Source organism: Bos grunniens, chromosome 3 (assembly GCF_055505025.1).
Source record: "Bos grunniens cultivar Pamir isolate PY7600 chromosome 3, Bosgru_T2T1.0, whole genome shotgun sequence".
NCBI classification, from domain to species: Eukaryota; Metazoa; Chordata; class Mammalia; order Artiodactyla; family Bovidae; genus Bos; species Bos grunniens.
The window spans coordinates 35,613,783-35,632,997 of NC_141167.1; the positions used below are offsets into that span (position 1 = coordinate 35,613,783).

General features: G+C 42.1%; 1 protein-coding gene across 2 annotated transcripts in view; it reads right to left on the bottom strand.

Annotated features, from left to right (window-relative positions):
- The window catches only part of LOC147375466 (cytochrome P450 2J2-like), a 41,118-nt gene extending 30,396 nt beyond the window's left edge, over nucleotides 1–10,722 (bottom strand). For both annotated transcript variants that reach the window (XM_086390274.1, XM_086390273.1), the window contains exon 1: nucleotides 10,480–10,722. Coding sequence is in view for 1 of the 2 variants with exons in the window: in XM_086390273.1 (XP_086246399.1) it covers nucleotides 10,480–10,689 (210 nt within the window). In the remaining variant the exon portion in view is untranslated. The remainder of the gene's footprint in view (nucleotides 1–10,479) is intronic.
- Between the last annotated feature and the right edge of the window lie 8,493 nt (nucleotides 10,723–19,215).

The following is a 19,215-nucleotide window of genomic DNA, read 5'->3' on the forward strand; positions in this document are numbered from 1 at the left end:
TGGGGGGAGGGGAGAGAGAGAGAATGGAAGACTGGGTGGGTGGGTCAGGAGTGTACACAAACGTGCAGGTATGTGCAAATATGATTTGGACTGCAGTCAACAGTCATTAATCAATGTCTTCCCTGATATGTTTACTCAAGACAGCAATCTAGATAGGCCCTGCCTCTGCCCTCAGTGTGCAGGGCTGTGTCCTGCTGCAGGCTGTGTATCAAACAGAAGCACATATTTCCTCCAGGGGTCTATGGCCCCATCTCCCCACCTGCCATGACTGATGCTCCCCCATGTCTCTCCAAATGCCCTGGACCCCACTGGCCCATCAAAGCAGATACCATGGATTTAGTCTCATTCTACACCCTGCTCCCATGTTAAAGGCCAAGGCTGAACTCAATCCTTCCATCGTTCTTTTGGTCCAGAGTCTTCCAGCTGTGTTTGCTCATTACCAGCACGGTAAGTCTGTCTTGTTATAAAGAGAAGAGCCAGGATTCCATCTCAGTCTGGTCTGGCTTTAAAGTACATGTCTTTGTTCTAAAAAATGGCAGGAATGGGTCTCTTAAATCAAGACATTTTATTTCATTGAGCTGAATGCCTGGATGAACTTCTTAGGTTTTACTTTAGAAAGGATTTCTTGACTAGTTTAGAATATACAGTAAAAATATTTTTGGAATGGCTGAAAATCTCAGTTTAAACTAAAGAACTCCTTACTGACAATGGATACAATCTGGAACCTCAGCTTGTTCTTGGAAGGAATTAGGCATTCCATTAGTGTTTACTGAAATGAACTTCTACAGAGTTCTATCACTTAGAACTTTCTGCCCAAGTATATTTCTAGTCCAGCAGAACTAGATCAAACATTTTTATGGTGTGATCAATAGTATAAACATGGATACATCAAATGACTTCCTGCAGTCCTGGTACCAATGATGGTGATGTCTACCAATTCTTACATAACCATGCCAGTCACTGTGCCAATGGCTTTACTTGGAGGTAAACGTAAGTCCCAGTGTCATCTGAGATTTTGTAAGATAGAGAATACACTTCAATGTACAACAATAAACAAGTTGTTAAGAAAGGGACAGTATAAGGGAAAAAAGAGGTTAAAAATAAGGCTGTCGGTCTCCTACACTGTTGGTGGGGATGTAAGAAGGTCCGGTCACTATGGAAACAGTACAGCGGTTCCTTAGAAAATGAAACATACTGTTGCCATGTGATCCAGCAATCCTACTCCTGCCATACTTTTGGGCAAAACCATAATTCAAAACAATGCACACATGTTCACAGCAGCTCTATTCACAATTGCTGAGACATGGAAATAACCTAGATGTCCATCGGCAGACGAACGGCTAAAGAAAAGGTGGTACATGTATAAGATGAAATACTGCTCAGTCATAAAAAGAATGCAATAATGCCGTTTGTGGCAGCGTGGATGGACCTAGAGAATATCGTACTAAGTGAACTAAGTTAGAAAAAGACAAATACCATATGGTATCACTTATATGTGGAATCTAAAGTATAACGTAAATGAAGCTGTCTACAAAACAGAGACAGACAGGGACGCAGAGAACAGATGTGTGGTTGCAGCGGTGGGGCATGGGAGACGGACGGAGTGGGAATTTACGATTAGCAGATGCAAACTATTATACATAGGGTGGAAAAACAACGAGGTCCTGCAGTATAACACAGGGAACCATACTCAGTGTTCTGTGATACACCATTGTGAAAAAGAACATCACAAAGAATACATATATATAAATAAGTGTATATATATATATATATATAAAAACTGAATCACTCTGCTGTATAGTAGAAATTAACGCAGCAGTGTAAAAAAGTGTAAAAAAGGTGGTTCAGGAGTCTGAAACAGGCTTAAGGAATGAAAACAGAAAAATAAACAGAAAAGGAACGGCACAGTAGCTATAAGAGGCAAATAAAAGTGATAGGTTACAGGAAATTTCATATGAAGGATAAAGTTCCCACATGTAAGATTAAGCACTTAAATAATAAAATGGAGCAAAATACATGTTTAGGACAAAAAATTAGAAGTGTTGAGTTAGTGAGACAAGACACTGAACCATGAAATGTAGTTGAGGAAAATACTACTTTATCTAAGTTCTTAAACCCAAAAACCAACAGACAAAGACACAAAAAGAGAAAAGGAAAAAAAAGGAAGAGTGCACCAACTCTTACTCCCACTAGCAGTGACAGCGTCTGTTGCTCTAACACTCACTGGCAAGTGTGTGTGTGTGTGTGTGTGTGTTTGGAGGGGGGCTGGACACAAGGAGGACTAAGATTCTCTCTTACTTATTAAATTATATTTTAAAATGTGTCACTCAATGTATTTGTATTGCTTTTGTCATTAAAAAGTGCTTCTATCCAATAAAGCACAAAAGAGAAACCTAAGGACATAGGAAATAAAACTTCATGGCATTTTATACAATTTTTTAAGCAATAAAATCATTTGAATATAGAGTATGTCATGGATCTGGTAAAGGAAAATCCTGTACACGTGAATACATTTATGCATAAATGCAGTTCACCACTCCCCTGAGGTCCACAAACTCCTGCTAAGACTACTGGTCTAACTGGTAGTTCTTGGGATTATATTAGGTTTCTGAGAACAGCCTGTGGAAATCAAATTCAAGTCCAACAGGTTTCTATGAACTGGTTTGGAGTTGTCAGACACCTTCTGACATTGCTATGTTATATGTGGGGACAATACACAGATCACTATGCTATGGTGTTTTCCTGAAGTGCCAAAGCCTCCTGAGGAAGGCTGACTGCAGAAAAAAACTAATGCATAGAAGAAGATGAAATATGTTACCATTCTGGGGCAAGGCGCATGAAGCTATTGAAAGAGGAGAACAATTTCCACTCAATATATGGGAGAAAGTGTCCAAGAGGACGATATTCGGGCCAGACTGTAAATGAAGGTCAGGGTACTGGCAAAAGGACATGTATTGTGAAGGCAAAGATTTTAGACTGTGGGAACGGCATACACAAATGCAAAGACAGGGAAACGGCTTTCAGGAACAAGTGAGCTCTCTTTTCTGACTACTGTATAGGTTCGTTAAAGAGCACTAACCCTATGGTAGGTCAAGGCCCATTGCTGGGGGTATAGACCCTGAAGTTTAAGATGCCCCCAATCTAATGGAGCATACAGATAAGTAAACAGTTCTTCTTAGTATTACCATTCTATACAATAAATTATCAAATGGGGGAAAGTAGGGAACACATAAGGGGACCGAAGACTAGCATACGTTCCTGGAAACAAACAAACACCTTTTTGTTTATGTAGGAAGAGGGGAAACAAGCCTGACAAGGTACTGCGAAATAGACCAAGGATATCTTAATGTCAAGTGAAATAATTTGGATCTTGTTTTGTTTCTAGCTAGAAAACTGAATGCAGAGAAGGCAATGGCACCCCACTCCAGTACTCTTGCCTGGAAAATCCCATGGACGGGGGAGCCTGGTAGGCTGCAGTCCATGGGGTCGCGAAGAGTCGGGCATGACTGAGCGACTTCACTTTCACTTTTCACTTTCATGCATTGGAGAAGGAAATGGCAACCCACTCCAGTATTCTTGCCTGGAGAATCCCAGGGACAGAGGAGCCTAGTGGGCTGCAGTCTATGGGGTCGCACAGAGTCGGACACGACTGAAGCAACTTAGCAGCAGCAGCAGCAGAAAACTGAATGAGAGGTAAGGGCAGTGAATGCTTAAGAACCTGGATTTTGAAGTTATACAAACCTGTATCCAGCTTCTGCTTGTTACTTTCTATGTGATTTTTGCTTTAGTTATTTACCTTCTCTCTGTCCCAGTTTTCAAATCTATAAAATGGGGGCTATTATTAGTTTCCATCTTTGGGATGGTGGTGATAAGTAACCACAATACTAAAATAAATAATACAATTATTTATTGTTATTGATATATTTGACAGTGTGTTTTAGCAAAATGACTCTGGTTAGATCTGGACAAAGGAATGGAGGGGAAGTGGCCAGAGAGTAGATTGATGGAGCCCATACAGCAATCAGGCCAGACAAGTGATGCCTGGTATGCAGCCAATGACTGGTTTTTCCTAGAGTTTGTTACTATAAGTTTTTGAAGAAGGTGGGGTTGGGTGGTAGATATAGGAAGAAGCATCAACTATGCACGAAGCACCTTGGCAATAAACTGATATTCTTGAACTTATTAGGTTCTTACAATAATCCTATAATGCATTCTTTGTTTTTGGAAAAAGAGGCAAGGAGATAGACAGCACAGCTGATGGGTATAAAATTGGGCTCTTTATAACTCACTGTCTCATCTTTAAATGAAAGCATGAAGATATTATCTCTCTTCTTCTGAGTGACAGACTCCCTAAAGATTAGTGGGCCACATGACATCCCAATTAAAACCCACATGTCCAAGCTTCTCCAGGTGTGGCCAGTGAGATACCTGACAATGGGAGCAGTAGTGATATGTGCATCTTCTGGGTTATGCTCTTAAAGGAAGGTTGCTTCTCATCACCTCCCACTTTCCCTTTCCATGGAATGGACCTTATGTATGCTGATGTTGTAGGACGAGAACAATAAGACAGAAGGAAGTGGGGTTTCTAGATGACCTTGTGGTACAAAGCAGTCTTCCAATCCTGGTCTTCTGGCCTATATCTGAACTTACTTGTGTGAGAGAGATAAATTCCAATCTTTTTTTTTTTTTTTAGATGACTGTATTTTGGGGCCTTTTTTATTACAAGCAGCTCCATGTATATCCTCACTAATACATTTATTCACCTTATCTACGGTTCTCCCAATTCAGTCCAATAAGATTTTCTCTTACTTAAAAATATGCTCCTACAATAAGCCATGCAGCTGTGGTATAGGAAGTTTAGAAACAGGTGAAAAAATAAGAGTGGTTCATGGTTCCCATCATGCCATATAAATTGGCCAGTTTCTTCACTGCCTTCTCACTTCATTTTACCTGATGTCACTTCCCCCATTTAAAAATCTCCTGTCTACTTTACTCCATATAACCTCTTGCCTAAGATTCCTTTCCAGTCCAGCCAAATTTAACATTCTATAGAAGCTATCCCCATTGCTTCCCATTCATAGTGATCCCACATAATGACATATCACCTGGTTTACCACAAAGGTTATACCACACATTTGATCATACACTGTCTTGTACTGTGCCTGTCATATGATAAGCACTTCATAAATGTCTGTTGCATAAATGAACCCATGAGTAAGTCAATTATCCTCTAGCTATAGCATGAAAAGTCAGATAGCATCAGTAGAGAATAAATATATGAGTCAAATAATCATGTGTCCAAGGCCTTGTTTGGCCATGACCTACGCTGAATAACTTAGGCTAACTGCTTTACTATTTTCAGCCTGTTTCCTCAGTGGTAAAATGGAAACATCAAAAGATTTCTAACTTGTGTGCCTTTTGTGCAGATTAAATGAAAATGAATCCACATACAAGACCTAGAAGCTAGTCAGTGTTAAGTGCCTGCTATGTTATTCAGTTGTGTCCAACTCTTTGCAACCCCTGGACTGCAGCCTACCAGGCTCTTCTGTCCATGAGATTTTCCAGGCAAGAATACTGGAGTGGGTTGCCATTTCCTCTTCCAGGGGATCTTCCCAACCCAGGAATTGAACCCACATCTCCTGTGGCTCCTGCATTGGCAGGCAGATTCTTTACCACTGAGCCACCTGCAAAGCCCTGTTAATATTACAGCAGATAGTTAATGATAGGTACTGGTAGATAGGTAAGTAAAGATATATAGGTAATGATAGATAATGACAGGTGCTTAATGTTTCCAAACTGCTTGAATGCAAATTTAATTACAGCCAAATCACATTATTTAAACTCTATTTTTTACAACTAGAAATATTTAATTGCAAACTTATATAAAATAAAACAACACTTCTGATTAAAAATCTTTTGCCAGAGATAAGGCCCTAGGCTCAGTATGATCCTTGGCCAGTTTTATGATATGAGGCAAATCATTTAACCTCTCCAGTCATATCTATCTTAATAGTAAAACAAGGGCACAGATCAAGTTTCTGATTTCAGACAAGAGTGAGTAAAAGCATCCCATTTTACTCCTCCTCAGCCTCATGGTACTAACTGGCACATACAAAATTAACACAAATAAAGTCCCGTTCTTTGTAGCAAATGAACCAGATAAACAGTGATCCACCAGGACAGAATACTCAACCTTTCTACCTTCCTGTTCCAGAGACAAATACCGTAAGAGCTGTAATCCTCCCCCATCCTAATGGGAAGCTACAGTACTAAAGATGCATGAAAACTTGCCTTCATCCTGTCTCTGCATCCTGCCTTCATCCTGTCTCTACAGCAAGGGAGTACTTCTCCCCTACTGAGTTTGTAAGCTGAATTATAACTATCTCACCCCTGAACTGCAGAAAAGAGACTCCTTGAAGGAGTCAGTGGGCAAAATCCTGATTTCTACAACTCTACAAAAATAAGGAGGTACCCATATTCCATGGAGATAATATGGTTAGATTACTGACTTCTCCCCACCCCCTGTAGTAAGGAAGAGGCTACCCTACTCAGAGGGGCCCCAGTCTTTTGTCCCCATCCTCATTCTCTCCAGCCTGCACTGAGGAGAATGTGGGTTAGAGTCCTATTGAGGTGAACAATATATAAGTGGAGTACACCAATAGAGCACTGCAAAGGCCTTATAACCTAAACTGACACTTGAACCACAATTCTCAAAAGTGAACATTCTAAACATAAGCAGGTTGACTATCTGCAAAAATAAAAGATTTACATAGAGTCCAGAGTCATGTACATACACAAAATGTCCAGAGTATAGTCCAAAATTACTCATGTTATCAAGAACCAGAGAAATCTCAAAGTGAACGAGTTGAAACCAATACTGAGATGATAAAGATGCTGTAATTACTGATTAAAGATTTTAAACCAGCTATTGAAAATATGTTTCCATAAACAATTACACTCTTGAAAAAATTTTAAATAGAAAATCTTAACCAAGAGCCAGAAAATATACATATGAACAAAAAAGAAATTTTAGAATTGAAAAACAATAACTAAACAAAAACTCATTAGAGCAATTCAGTGGCAAAGTGGTAATGACAGGATAATCAGTGAAACTGAAGACATCAGCAGAAAGTGTCCAATCTGAACAATACAGAGAAAATAGGCTGAGAAGAGATCAAAAACTGAGCTTCAGGGACTGATGTTAGAATAGGAGAAGATCTATCACTTGCATCATCAGTGCCAAAGAGGACAAGAAGGAAAAAGTATGGACTTGAAAAAATATTTGAAGGAATAAAGGCTGAAAAATTCTCAAATTTGGTACTACTTAAACTGACTGAGGCAAGAAGTTGTGAGTGAACCCAATAAATCCAAAGAATTCAACACTAAGGCATATAATTGAATTTCTGAAATCTAAAAACTAAGAAAACCTAGCTTTCAAAGCATGTAGAGGAAAACAATTCATTACTTATGGGGAACAACAGTTCAAATTACAGCAGATTTTTCATGAGGAACCCTAGTTCCTAGGCCAGAAAGAAGTAGCACTACATTTTCAAGGGTTTAATAAAAGAAAACTGTCAACCTAGAATTCTATATCCAGTGATAATATACTTCAGAAATGAAGATGAAATAAAAACATTCTTAGATGAAGGAAAGCTAAGATAATTTTTTTTTTCAGCAGACCAGTTCTAAAAGAATGGCTAAAGAAAGTTCTTCAGAGAAATGGGTAAATACAGTAGACGAATCTTCTTGAATTTAACACGTTGTGTTTGACAGTTAAAAGAAAAATTATAATACTGTCTGAGGTGGTTCTCAGTGTATATAGAGATAATACTTAAGATAATTTATATATTATAAAGTGGGGGAAGGTAAAGGGACCTAAAGAGTTTTAAGGTGTGTGTATTCCACCTGAAGTGATAAACCATTGATACTTACTGCAATAAGTTATGTATACATAGCATGTAATCTTTACAGCAAGCATTTAAAAAACAATACAAAGAAACATACTCAAAAACACTATAGATAAATGAAAATGGAGTTCTAAAAAAATATTCAAGTGACCTACAGGAAGAGAGGAAAGGAGAAAAAACGAAGAGTAAAAAACAAGATGAGTGAAAAAACAAAGTGAAAAATAGGAAACAAATAATAAATTGGCAGACTTAAGTTTTAACAAATCAATAATTACATTAAATATAAATGATCTAAACTCACCAATTAAATGTTTGATATTAGAAGCATGAACAAAAATTTACCTACCTATATGTTTCAAATAGAATGATATAAGTAGGTTAAAAGTAAATAAATAGAGAAGCATATACTATGTAAATATTAATCAAAAGAGAGCTGAGAGCTGGTGTGGCTATACTATATCAGATAAAGCAAAATTCAGGGAAAGAAAATTACCAGAGAAAAAGAGGGACATTACCTAATAAGAAGATAACAAATTCACAAAGATGACATAATAATTTTAGTGCATATGTGCCAAATAAAAGAGCTGTGACACACATACAAGAAAACTACCAGAACTGAATAGATACACAGAGAAACCTTTAATTATAAGTTGCAGACTTTAACAAGCCTCTCCTAGTAATTGATAGAATTAGTAGCTAAGAAGTCAACAAGGGTTCAGGAGCACTAAACAACTGATTCATCTAATAAGGTCTAACTGACATATAGTACAGAACATTCCACTCAAGAGCAGAATACATTATTTTTCAAGTACGTATGGACTCTATCTTGGGTCAACTTTAACATAATTTTTTCAAAGTTGAAATCATATATGTTCTCTGACCATAATGGACTCCAATTGGAAATCATTAACAGAAAGAAAACAGAAAAATCTCCCAATACTTGGAAGTTAAATAACATATTTATTAAACAAAGGTACAGGGTTAGACTCCTTAGAAAAGACCCTGATGCTGGGAAAGATTGAAGGCAGGAGGAGAGGGGGTGACAGAGGATGAGATGGGTGGATGACATCACCCACTTGATGGATATGAGTTTGAGCAAGCTCCAGGGGTTGGTGATGGACAGGGAAGCCTAGCATGCTGCAGTCCATGGGGGTCGCAAAGAGTTAGAAATGACTGAGCAACTGAACTGAACTGACAGGTTAAGGAGACAAGCTTTAAAATTCTGGAGACAAATCCAGTCACTTAACCGGTACCAATTGTGTGTTTCTTCCAGAAAGTTGATAAAAACCTTCTCCATCTGAACTTGAGTTTGTATTACACACTTGTGTTTAAAGTGCTCCAGGCATTCAAGGGGAACTGTTATTTGTTGGGAACCTATAATAAGCAGTGTTAGTATTGACCATTCACTGTTTTATTTCATGTTCACAACCATCTATCACAGTGCTGTCTGTCAGCACTGTGATGGGAGGCAGGGAAGCAGCTGAAGGTGCTTGAGAAAGTGCTTTTATGTTGGAGGAAATATTAAGGAATTCAGAATGGCCACAATTAGGGAGCCCTGATGGGAGATGCGGAGAAGGCAATGGCACCCCACTCCAGTACTCTTGCCTGGAAAATCCCATGGACGGGGGAGCCTGGTAGGCTGCAGTCCATGGGGTCACTAAGAGTGGGACACAACTGAGCGACTTCATTTCACTTTTCACTTTCATGCATTGGAGAAGGAAATGGCAACCCACTCCAGTGTTCTTACCTGGAGAATCCCAGGGACGGTGGAACCGGTGGGCTGCCATCTATGGGGTCGCACAGAGTCGGACACGACTAAAGCGACTTAGCAGCAGCAGATGGGAGATGATTATAAAGAAATGGAAAGAGGTTACAAGAACGGTTCCAAGTAGCTCCCGGCATCTTGTGTGCCAAGTCGCTTCAGTCCTGTCCGACTCTGTGCGACCCCATGGACTGTAGGCTGCCAGGCTCCTCTGTTCATAGGATTCTCCAGGCAAGAGTACTAGAGTGGACTGCCATGCTCTCCTCAAGTAGCTCCCTAAGGAACAAGAACTCTGGGAAGCAGCAGGGATCACTAACAAAATCTAAGCAACGGAGTGACATTTAAAAATGATTAGTGAGTGTGGACCGCTGGGTGAGGAGGCTAAATGTGAGGGGCTCAGTCCTTGTGGAGTTAGGAGCAATTCAGTTGAAAAACGGTAAGGATTTAGATAGTATTTATCACCATTTTACCGAGTGGCAAAATATGCGATTTTTTTCCCCAAGGATAATGATATTAAAAAGATAAACTGATCATATTATAAATAGAAAGTCCCAATAGTATGTAACAAGGCCTTCAGTTAAGTGACAGAGAACGCATCGTATCTAACACACTCAACAGTAAACAGTTAACAATATTTCACCCCGGGAAATCACGGGTGGTGTAATCATGCCAGTCACTGGGGAAAAGAGAGAGGTTCAAAGCAGGTGCCCGCTTCAGCCTCAGAACCCGCATCCTCCCGCCCTCCCCGGAATGGCCCCTGTCCCGCAGGTCAGGGTCAGGAGGCGCGCGGGCACCTTCGCCCGCTCCTACCCGCTGAAGCGACAGGTGTCCCTGCTCAAAGTCCAGTTGGAAGAAGTTGCCTACGAAGGGCAGGCGCGGGGGCCCCGGCGGATAGTTCTTTGGACGCCGCCTGTTGAGGAGATCAGTCAAGAGGAGAAAGACGATGGCCCCCAGCAGGACAGTGCCAGGACGGAGCGCGGCCCAGAGGGCAGCGGCCAGGGAGCCCAACGCCTCCAACATGGCTGCGCTGGTCCCCCTTCGGCGGTCCGAGTCGGCGGAGGTCCCTGCAGTACTGCCAGCACCGCCTCCTTCCCCGTCTGCCCCGCCCCGCCCCGCCCCGCCCCGCCCCGCCGGGTCTGTCTGTCTGCAGCTCCTCTCCGCCTCCTGCCGCCTCGCCGCCCCTCTGCCCCTCTGCCCCTCTGCCCCTCTGCTGCTGCTGCTAAGTCGCTTCAGTCGTGTCCGACTCTGTGCTACCCCATAGACGGCAGCCCACCAGGCTTCCCGTCCCTGGGATTCTCCAGGCAAGAACACTGGAGTGGGTTGTCATTTCCTTCTCCAATGCATGAAAGTGGAAGGGAAGTCGGTCAGTCGTGTCTGACTCTAGCGACCCCATGGACTGCAGCCCACCAGGCCCCTCCTTCCATGGGATTTTCTAGGCAAAAGTACTCGAGTGGGGTGTCATTGCCTTCTCCGTCTGCCCCTCTAGGTTGCCACAGAGCTTAATCTGCTCGACGCTCCCGGCTCTTTCTCAGGCGCCGCCTTCTGCCTGCCCCTCAACTCGCCCCACCGGGGCCCCTACTCCCCTGTGTCTCCATCTAGCCCTCCTACGGCCCGCCAGGTGCCTGTGGCCAGGTTCCTAGGAGAACGGCAAAGGCGTTGGAAAAGGCCAGACTAGATTTTATTACTATTTAGAGAGCCTTTCTCTTTGTGAGAGACTTCTCTGGTGGCTCAGACGGTAGTGTCTGCCCGCAATGAGGGAGACTTGGGTTCGATCCCTGGGTCGGGAAGATCCCGTGAAGGAAATAGCAACCCACTCCAATACTTTTGCCTGGAAAATTCCATGAACTGAGGAGCCTGACAGGCTACAGTCCATGGGGTCGCAAAGAGTCGGACACGACTGAGCGACTTCACTTTCACTTTCTCTTTGTGAGAGCGTCAGGACTCTTGGGTTTAGGATTTCACTGCATCTCAGAGGGCGCGCCGACATTTGAGCTCTGTTTTTCAGTCTCCGTCTCATCAAAGCATTGGAACTGTGCCTAATAATCAGGAAAACAACAGCACGTGATATTTCTTGGGCGCATGCTACTTGCCAGGTATTGAGTCCCCTTCTTTAGATGAATTGCTTAATTCTGACAAATTTAGGCAGATACCGTCGTTCCATTGTGTAGTTGCTAACAGAAGTTGATTTATGAATTACGTGGTGAATAAGTGAATCCAGTTTACATGCAGCACATGTAAAGGAGGCCCTGTCTTTGTAACTTAAGTACTACATCACAGCTCTAACAGTGAGGCTAGTCCATAATAGGTGTTTAATGAACACTGGAGGGAGGTGTCTTAGCCGTTGTCTTTTATTGGTTTGCTTAGTGAGATTCTTCCTCTGAAGCCTCAAGATGGTGTAGAAACTGAGATTCCAAACTTCCATGCTATCCAGTGTGCCTGCCCGTGTCTTACCATGTGTGCGATACATAAAATATGAATCATAGTTCCAGAGTGTATAGCACACACTCAGATTTTCGACATATGCTTAAAACATTTCTCTAAAAAGAAAAGAGCATCCAAGCCACTTTTCTATCTTCTAAAGTCTATGCTGCTGCTGCTAAGTCACTTCAGTCGTGTCCCACTCTGCGCGACCCCATAGACTGCAGCCCACCAGGCTCCCCCATCCCTGGGATTCTCCAGGCAAGAACACTGGAGTGGGTTGCCATTTCCTTCTCCAATGCATGAAAGTGAAGAGTGAAAGTGAAGTCGCTCAGTCGTGTCCGACCCTTAGCAACCCCGTGGACTGCAGCCTACCAGGCTCCTCCGTCTATGGGATTCTCCAGGCAAGAGTACTGGAGTGGGTTGCCATTGCCTTCTCCATCCAAAGTCTATGCTGCTGCTGCTGCTGCTAAGTCGCTTCAGTCGTGTCTGACTCTGTGTGACCCCATAGACGGCAGCCCACCAGGCTCCCGTCCCTGGGATTCTCCAGGCAAGAACCCTGGAGTGGGTTGCCATTTCCTTCTCCAATGCGTGAAAGTGAAAAGTAAAAGTGAAGTCGCTCAGTCGTGTCCGACTCTTCGTGACCCCATGGACTGCAGCGCACCAGGGTCCTCCATCCATGGGATTTTCCAGGCAAGAGAACTGGAGTGGGTTGCCATTGCCAAAGTCTATAGGGAGATATTAATCACAACCTAGTTTTTATCCTTCCAGTCCATAGCGTCCTGTTTCATTGTAGTTGTTATGCATCCATGCATTGTTTCTTTAAAAATTTTTTTCTTTTTAGTTGTACTGGGTCTTTGTTGCCTGGCACAGGCTGCTTCATTGCAGCACAGGGGCTCTCTCTAGTCGCAGTGCACAGCCTTCGTTGTCCCAGGGCATCTGGGATCTTAGTTCCCTGAGCATTCCCGGCATTAGAAAGCAGATTCTTAACCACTGGAGCACCAAGGAAGTCCCATGCAATGCTTCTAACATTTATATGAATGCTGTTTTTATTTTTAAATTTTTTCCCATTTATCACTTTTCAAAGTAAGCAGTAGGTTTCCACAGTATCACCAAGAGTAACTGACAAGTATGTCTTTGTTGTTCAGCCTCTCAGTCATGTCCAGCTCTTTGCAACCCCATGTGCGGCAGCAGGCCAGACTTCCTCGTCCTTCACTGTTTCCTGGAGTTTGCTCAAACTTAAGTCTATTGAGTCAGTGATGCCATCCAACCATTTCACCCTCTGTCATCTGTTTTTAAAATAATTCTTCTACAATCAATATTTTTCTCAGTATTTTGTGTTTGAGATCTATCTGGGTTGAAATACGTGGCTTTAGTTTATTCACTCTAATAGTTCTGTTACTGGTGTGCTGCAGTCCACGGGCTCACGAAGAGTCAGACATGACCTGGCCAGGGAACAACAACAAGAGACTTGTCACTCCCCCACAATGTTTATAGGGGTATAATGGACATATAACACTGCAAATGGTAAGATTTCCTTAAAGACAAATAAGGTGGTCGGATAATCTGACTTAACAATTTTCCACAGTTTGCTAAGATTCACACAGTCAAAGACTTTAGCATAGTCAATGAAGCAGAAATAAATGTTTTTTTCTGGAATTCCCTTGCTTTCTTTATAATCCGATGAATGTTGGCAATTTGAGCTCTGGTTTCTTTGCCCTTTCTAAACCCAGCTTGTACATCTGGAAGTTCTCAGTTCATATACTGCTGAAACCTAGCTTGAAGGATTTTGAGCATTACCTTGCTAGCATGTGAAATGAGTAGAATTGTACAGTAGTTCAAAAATTCTTTGGCGTTGACCTTCCTTGGGATTAGGATAAAAACTGACCTTTTCCAGTACTATGGCCACTGCTGAGTTTTCCAAGTTTGCTGACATATTGAGTGTAACACTTTACCAGCATCATCTTTTAGGATTTGAAGTAGCTTAGCTGGAATTCCATCACCTCCACTAGCTTTGTTTGTAGTAATGCTTCCTAAAGCCCACTTGACTTCACACTCCAAAATATCTGGCTCTAGATGAGTGACCACACCATCATGGTTATCCAGGTCATTGAGACCTTTTTTGTGTGGTTCTGTGTGTTCTTGATACCTCTTCTTAATATCTTCTGCTTCTGTTAGGTCTTTAAGGTTTCTGTCCTTTATCATGCCAACCCTTGCATGAAATGTTCCCTTGATAGCTCCACTTTTCTTGAAGAGATGTCTAGTCTTTCCCATTCTTTTGTTTTCCTCTATTTCTTTGCATTGTTCATTTAAGAAGGCCTTCTTATCTCTCCTTGCTATTCTCTGGAACTCTACATTCAGTTGGGTATATCTTTTCCTTTCTCCCTTACCTTTTGCATTTCTTCTTTTCTTAGCTATTTGTAAAGCCTCCTTTGACAACCACTTTGCCTCCTTGTTTTTTTTTTCATTTGGGATGATTTTGGTCACTGTCTCCCTTATAATGTTATGAATCTCTGTCCAGAGTTCTTCAGGCACTTTGTCTACCAGATCTAATCCCTTATATCTATTCATCACTTCCACTGCATAACCATAAGGGATTTGATTTAGGTCATACCTGAATGGCTAGTGGTTTTCCCTACTTTCTTCAATTTAAGCCTGAATTTGGCAATCAGGAGGTCATAATCTGATCCACAATCAGCTCCCAGTCTGGTTTTTGCTGACTGTATAGAGCTTCTCCATCTTCAGCTTCAAAGAATATAATCAATCTGATTTTGGTATTGACCATCTGGTGATGTTCCTGTATAGAGTCGTCGCTTGGGTTGTTGGAAGATGGTGTTTGCTACGACTAGAGTGTTCTCTTGACGAAACTCTGTCTTTGCCCTGCTTCATTTTGTGCTCCGAGGCCAAACTTGCCTGTTACTCCAGGTATCTCTTGCCTACCTACTTTTACATTCCAGTCCCCTGTGTTGAAAAGGACATCTTTTTTTGGTGTCAGTTCTAGAAGGTCTTGTAGGTCTTCACGGAACTAGTCAACTTCAGCTTCTCGGGTGTTAATGGTTGGGACATAGACTTGCATTACTGTAACGCAGGAAAGGAACTGAGATTATTCTGTCATTTGGAAAGGAAATGAGATCATTCTGTCATTTTTGAGATTGTACCCAAGTACTGCATTTCAGACTCTTTTGATGACTATGAGGGCTACTCCTTTTTTCCTAAGGGATTACTTTGGCAGTAACTGCTCTCTGTTATTCTGTTCCTCCTCTGTATTTTTCACCTTCTGGGCAAGGGCTTCCAAATGTAAGTGATGGATCTCCAACACTGCTTACTGAACCACCCTGGGACTCTAATTCTGAGGCCCCCAACCCCCTCTCTTTAAAAGCCAGTGAGCACTGTGTCTAACTGAATCTATTTGGGAAGTCACAAAGGAAGCAGTGGAACTTTGTAGTTTTCTTGCAGTGAGGTTTACGAGTGATGTAGACAAGTATCTACAGTTCACTCTAGCTGGCTGCTACAGTGGAGGTTCCTTCAACAATGTTGTGTGCCTCCAGAGTGGCAGGCATCATGCCAGTAAAGGAGATACCATGGTACACAAAAATATATCAGTTCCTCTTCTCATGGAGCTTACAGTCTAGATGCTGTGCCCCAAAGAACATGAGTTCCCAGATCTATGATTAGTCTTCATATACTTCAGACATTTCCTCTTTATGTATGCATTGCTGCTGCTGCTAAGTCACTTCAGTCATGTCCGACTCTGTGCAATCCCACAGACGGTAGCCCACCAGGCTCCACTGACCCTGGGATTCTCCCGATAAGAGTACTGGAGTGGGTTGCCATTTCCTTCTCCAATGCATGAAAGTGAAACGTGAAAGTGAAGTCACTCAGTCGTGTCCGACTCTTAGCGACCCCATGGACTGCAGCCCACCAGGCTCCTCCATCCATGGGATTTTCCAGGCAAGAGTACTGGAGTGGGGTGCCATTGCCTTCTCCTCATTTCTTATCTGGATTATTGTAAAAGCCTGATTTTCCTACTTCCACAGTTACCTTTGGAACTTTTACAAACATACATGCATGCACATGCCTGCCAGAGTGGTTCATTAGAAAACAAAATCCGATCACGTTACTCAACTGCTCAAATAGCTCTCCAACAGCGTTCATCCTCGCGATGTCCTGGGAGGCTCCACCGTCTGGCTCTTGTGGGTTTTCTCACACTACCTGATACTCCTCCCGTGATTCTTCCAGTCCTGCAGTTCGCGTGCTGCCATCTTTGCAAGTCCCAGCACACTCCTGACTCAGAGCCTTTACCCTGACTCTTCATTCTGCCTACAAAACTCCTCCCCAGAATATCTACGTGGCTCCCTTCCTAACCTCCTTCTGGTCTTTGCTCGGAAACTGTGGTCTCAAGAAGGATTTCTCTAACCACTGTGTGAACTTCAACTCCTCCCTTCCTGTTTTATTTTTCTTTATATCATGAATTCTCACTTTAGCATACCTCATGCTGATATTTGTTTATTCTCTTTCCCTCTATTCCCCACTGGAATGTAAGATCCATGAGCACAGAGTTTATAAAACAGTTTTGTTCACTGTGATATCACTAACAACTAGCACATAAATAGATGCTCAATAAATATTTATTGACTGTTGCAGCAGATTAAAAAAAGGAAGGGAAAGAAGAATAAAATTCACATTCTAGGAAGTACAGAAAAGAAAGCAATATGAAAGACACATTACATTTGTGGGTCAAGTATTGAAAAAGGTAATGAGATTAGACTTCAGAAGGTAAAAATGGGTTATTTTACACAAAATAAAGTAACATATTTATGTTAGCATTCATAGAATTTCTACATATGAAAGCTTAATCTTTGAAATTATAATGATAAAACTTAATGTATGTTGTTCTTCAGTCACTAAGCCGTGCCCAACTCCTTGTGACCCATGGACTGCAGCACACCAGGCTCTTCTGTCTTCCACTGTCCTCCGGAGTTTGCTCAAATTCATATCCATTGAGTCGGCGATGTTATCTAACCATCTCATCCTCTGCCACCGCCTTCTCCTTTTGCCTTCAGTCTTTCCCACCAAGCAGCAGTCTCTTCCAGTGAGTCAGCTCTTTGCATCAGGTGGCCAAAGTATTTAAGTACTAGTAACATTTAAGGCAGTTACAGAGCATTTTTAGAGACGAGTTTAATCTGAGGAGTGTGCGAGGGGAAAGCTGAGGCACAGAAGAGGAGGCACTTGCCTGAGGTTTCTCATCCACTAAATGATGAAGACGGGACTCAGACTCTCGCTGTCTGTGCCCTGAGCCACTCCTCTTGCTTTTTACTTGTCTACACACTTTGATTTCCCAACTGTACAATTTCTCTGGCCACGGCCCTTCTTGCGACTTATTCTTCAAGGAGGGTGCATGTGAAATGGAAGAGATGAGGTTAGGCTGCACGGTGTGCTGAACATTGTACTGCCGTGTCCTGTGGAATGTCACTTCTCTGCAGTTTGAAAACTCAAAGAACAGATGAGAATTTGACCTGGGAAATCCCAGGAACTGTTTAGCAAAACCTCTTAAAACACCGTTAATTTCTGAAAAGCTCATTCTCCCAAGGAGGGGCAACACAGAACAGGACTTGAGAATGGGATAATTTGGAAAGCTCAGGTGCCATCTGAAGCTTCGCGCCGCTCCTCAGATTCAATGGGTTGAGACCGCCCCCATGTGGTCACAAAGTGAAATTGTAGAAGCAAGCCCACTCAGTTTCTGGGAGAACTCTGCTGTATCCTTGTTTCCTTCCGACCTTCTTGTCACTTGATGTAAGGTCATTGATGATATTCTAGCCATGCCGGCATTTTTCTAGAGAACATTCATAGTTTGAACTTATCACAGGATAAAATTCCTTTGGGAGCACGGCACTCCTGTGCTTAATCGCTCAGTCCTGTCCGACTCTTTGTGACACCATGGACTGTAGCCCTCCAGGCTCCTCCTCTGTCCATGGGGATGCTCCAGGCAAGAATACTGGAGTGAGTTGTCATACCGTCCTCCAGGGGATCTTCCCAACCCAGGTCTCCCACATTGCAGGGGGATTCTTTACTGTCTGAGCCATCAGTGAAGCCCAAGAATACTGGAGTGGGTAGCCTATCCCTTCTCCAGGGGATCTTCCTGATCTAGGAATTGAACCTGGGTCTCCTGCATTGCAGGCAGATTCTTTACCAGCTGAGCTACCAGGGATTCCTAGCCCTCATGTTAATCTGGGGCCAGATAACCTATCAATCCTTGGTTTCATCTAAGGTTTTCTATTTTTTGCACATGACAGGCTTCTGTCTTCCCAATACACAATCCCCTGGCCTGGAATGCCCTTTGCCTCCATTTCTACCGCAAGAAACTCCCATAAAACCCAGTTGAAAAGCTCTGTGTGACCCTTGTATTCCTGCCCCCCAAAGCCTTAGTTATTTTGGGAGTAATGTAGGGCTTCTTTCGACTTAACACTCCCTAGACCCTAGGACTGTGCAACCCACTAGCAAGCTGGTACCACTTGCTTTCAAGTATTCTTAATTGCATTTTATCTCATGAGTTTTAAACAATAGAACACAATTAGTTCAGGCATTCTTATTTCCCACCTTGACTATTTAAACATCCTCTTACATGGTTTCCCTGCCTGCCTCTATTCTTTTTCTCCTTCACTTATCCTCCAAACATTTGCCAGAGCAAAATGTCCAAAAATCTACATTAATAGAACCCTATTTTACAAAAAATCCTCTAACTTTCCATTGCTTGCCAGAGTGGCCTTCAAATATTTTGATTATGCACATTTATTAGCAAAATACGTCTCAGCATGCACCCACAACATAGATTTATTTAGGTATTTATAAATCATATATATGTTTACTATGGTCATGAATCATGTATGTTATAAAATGTATAAAAATTAAAATTAAAATAATAAAAATAAGAACAATTCTTACAATATTTTTGTCAACATATAAAAATCTCATTGCACTTATAATCTTTATGGTGTGAGCCATATCATTGGATGTACTTGATCATTTTTGAAAGTCTTTGTTCAACACTATGTTACTCTCAGTTTACTTGAGTGCTGCATATTAATGGGTGTTATAGCAATAGTAATAGAAGTTCAGAATTTTTTTAAG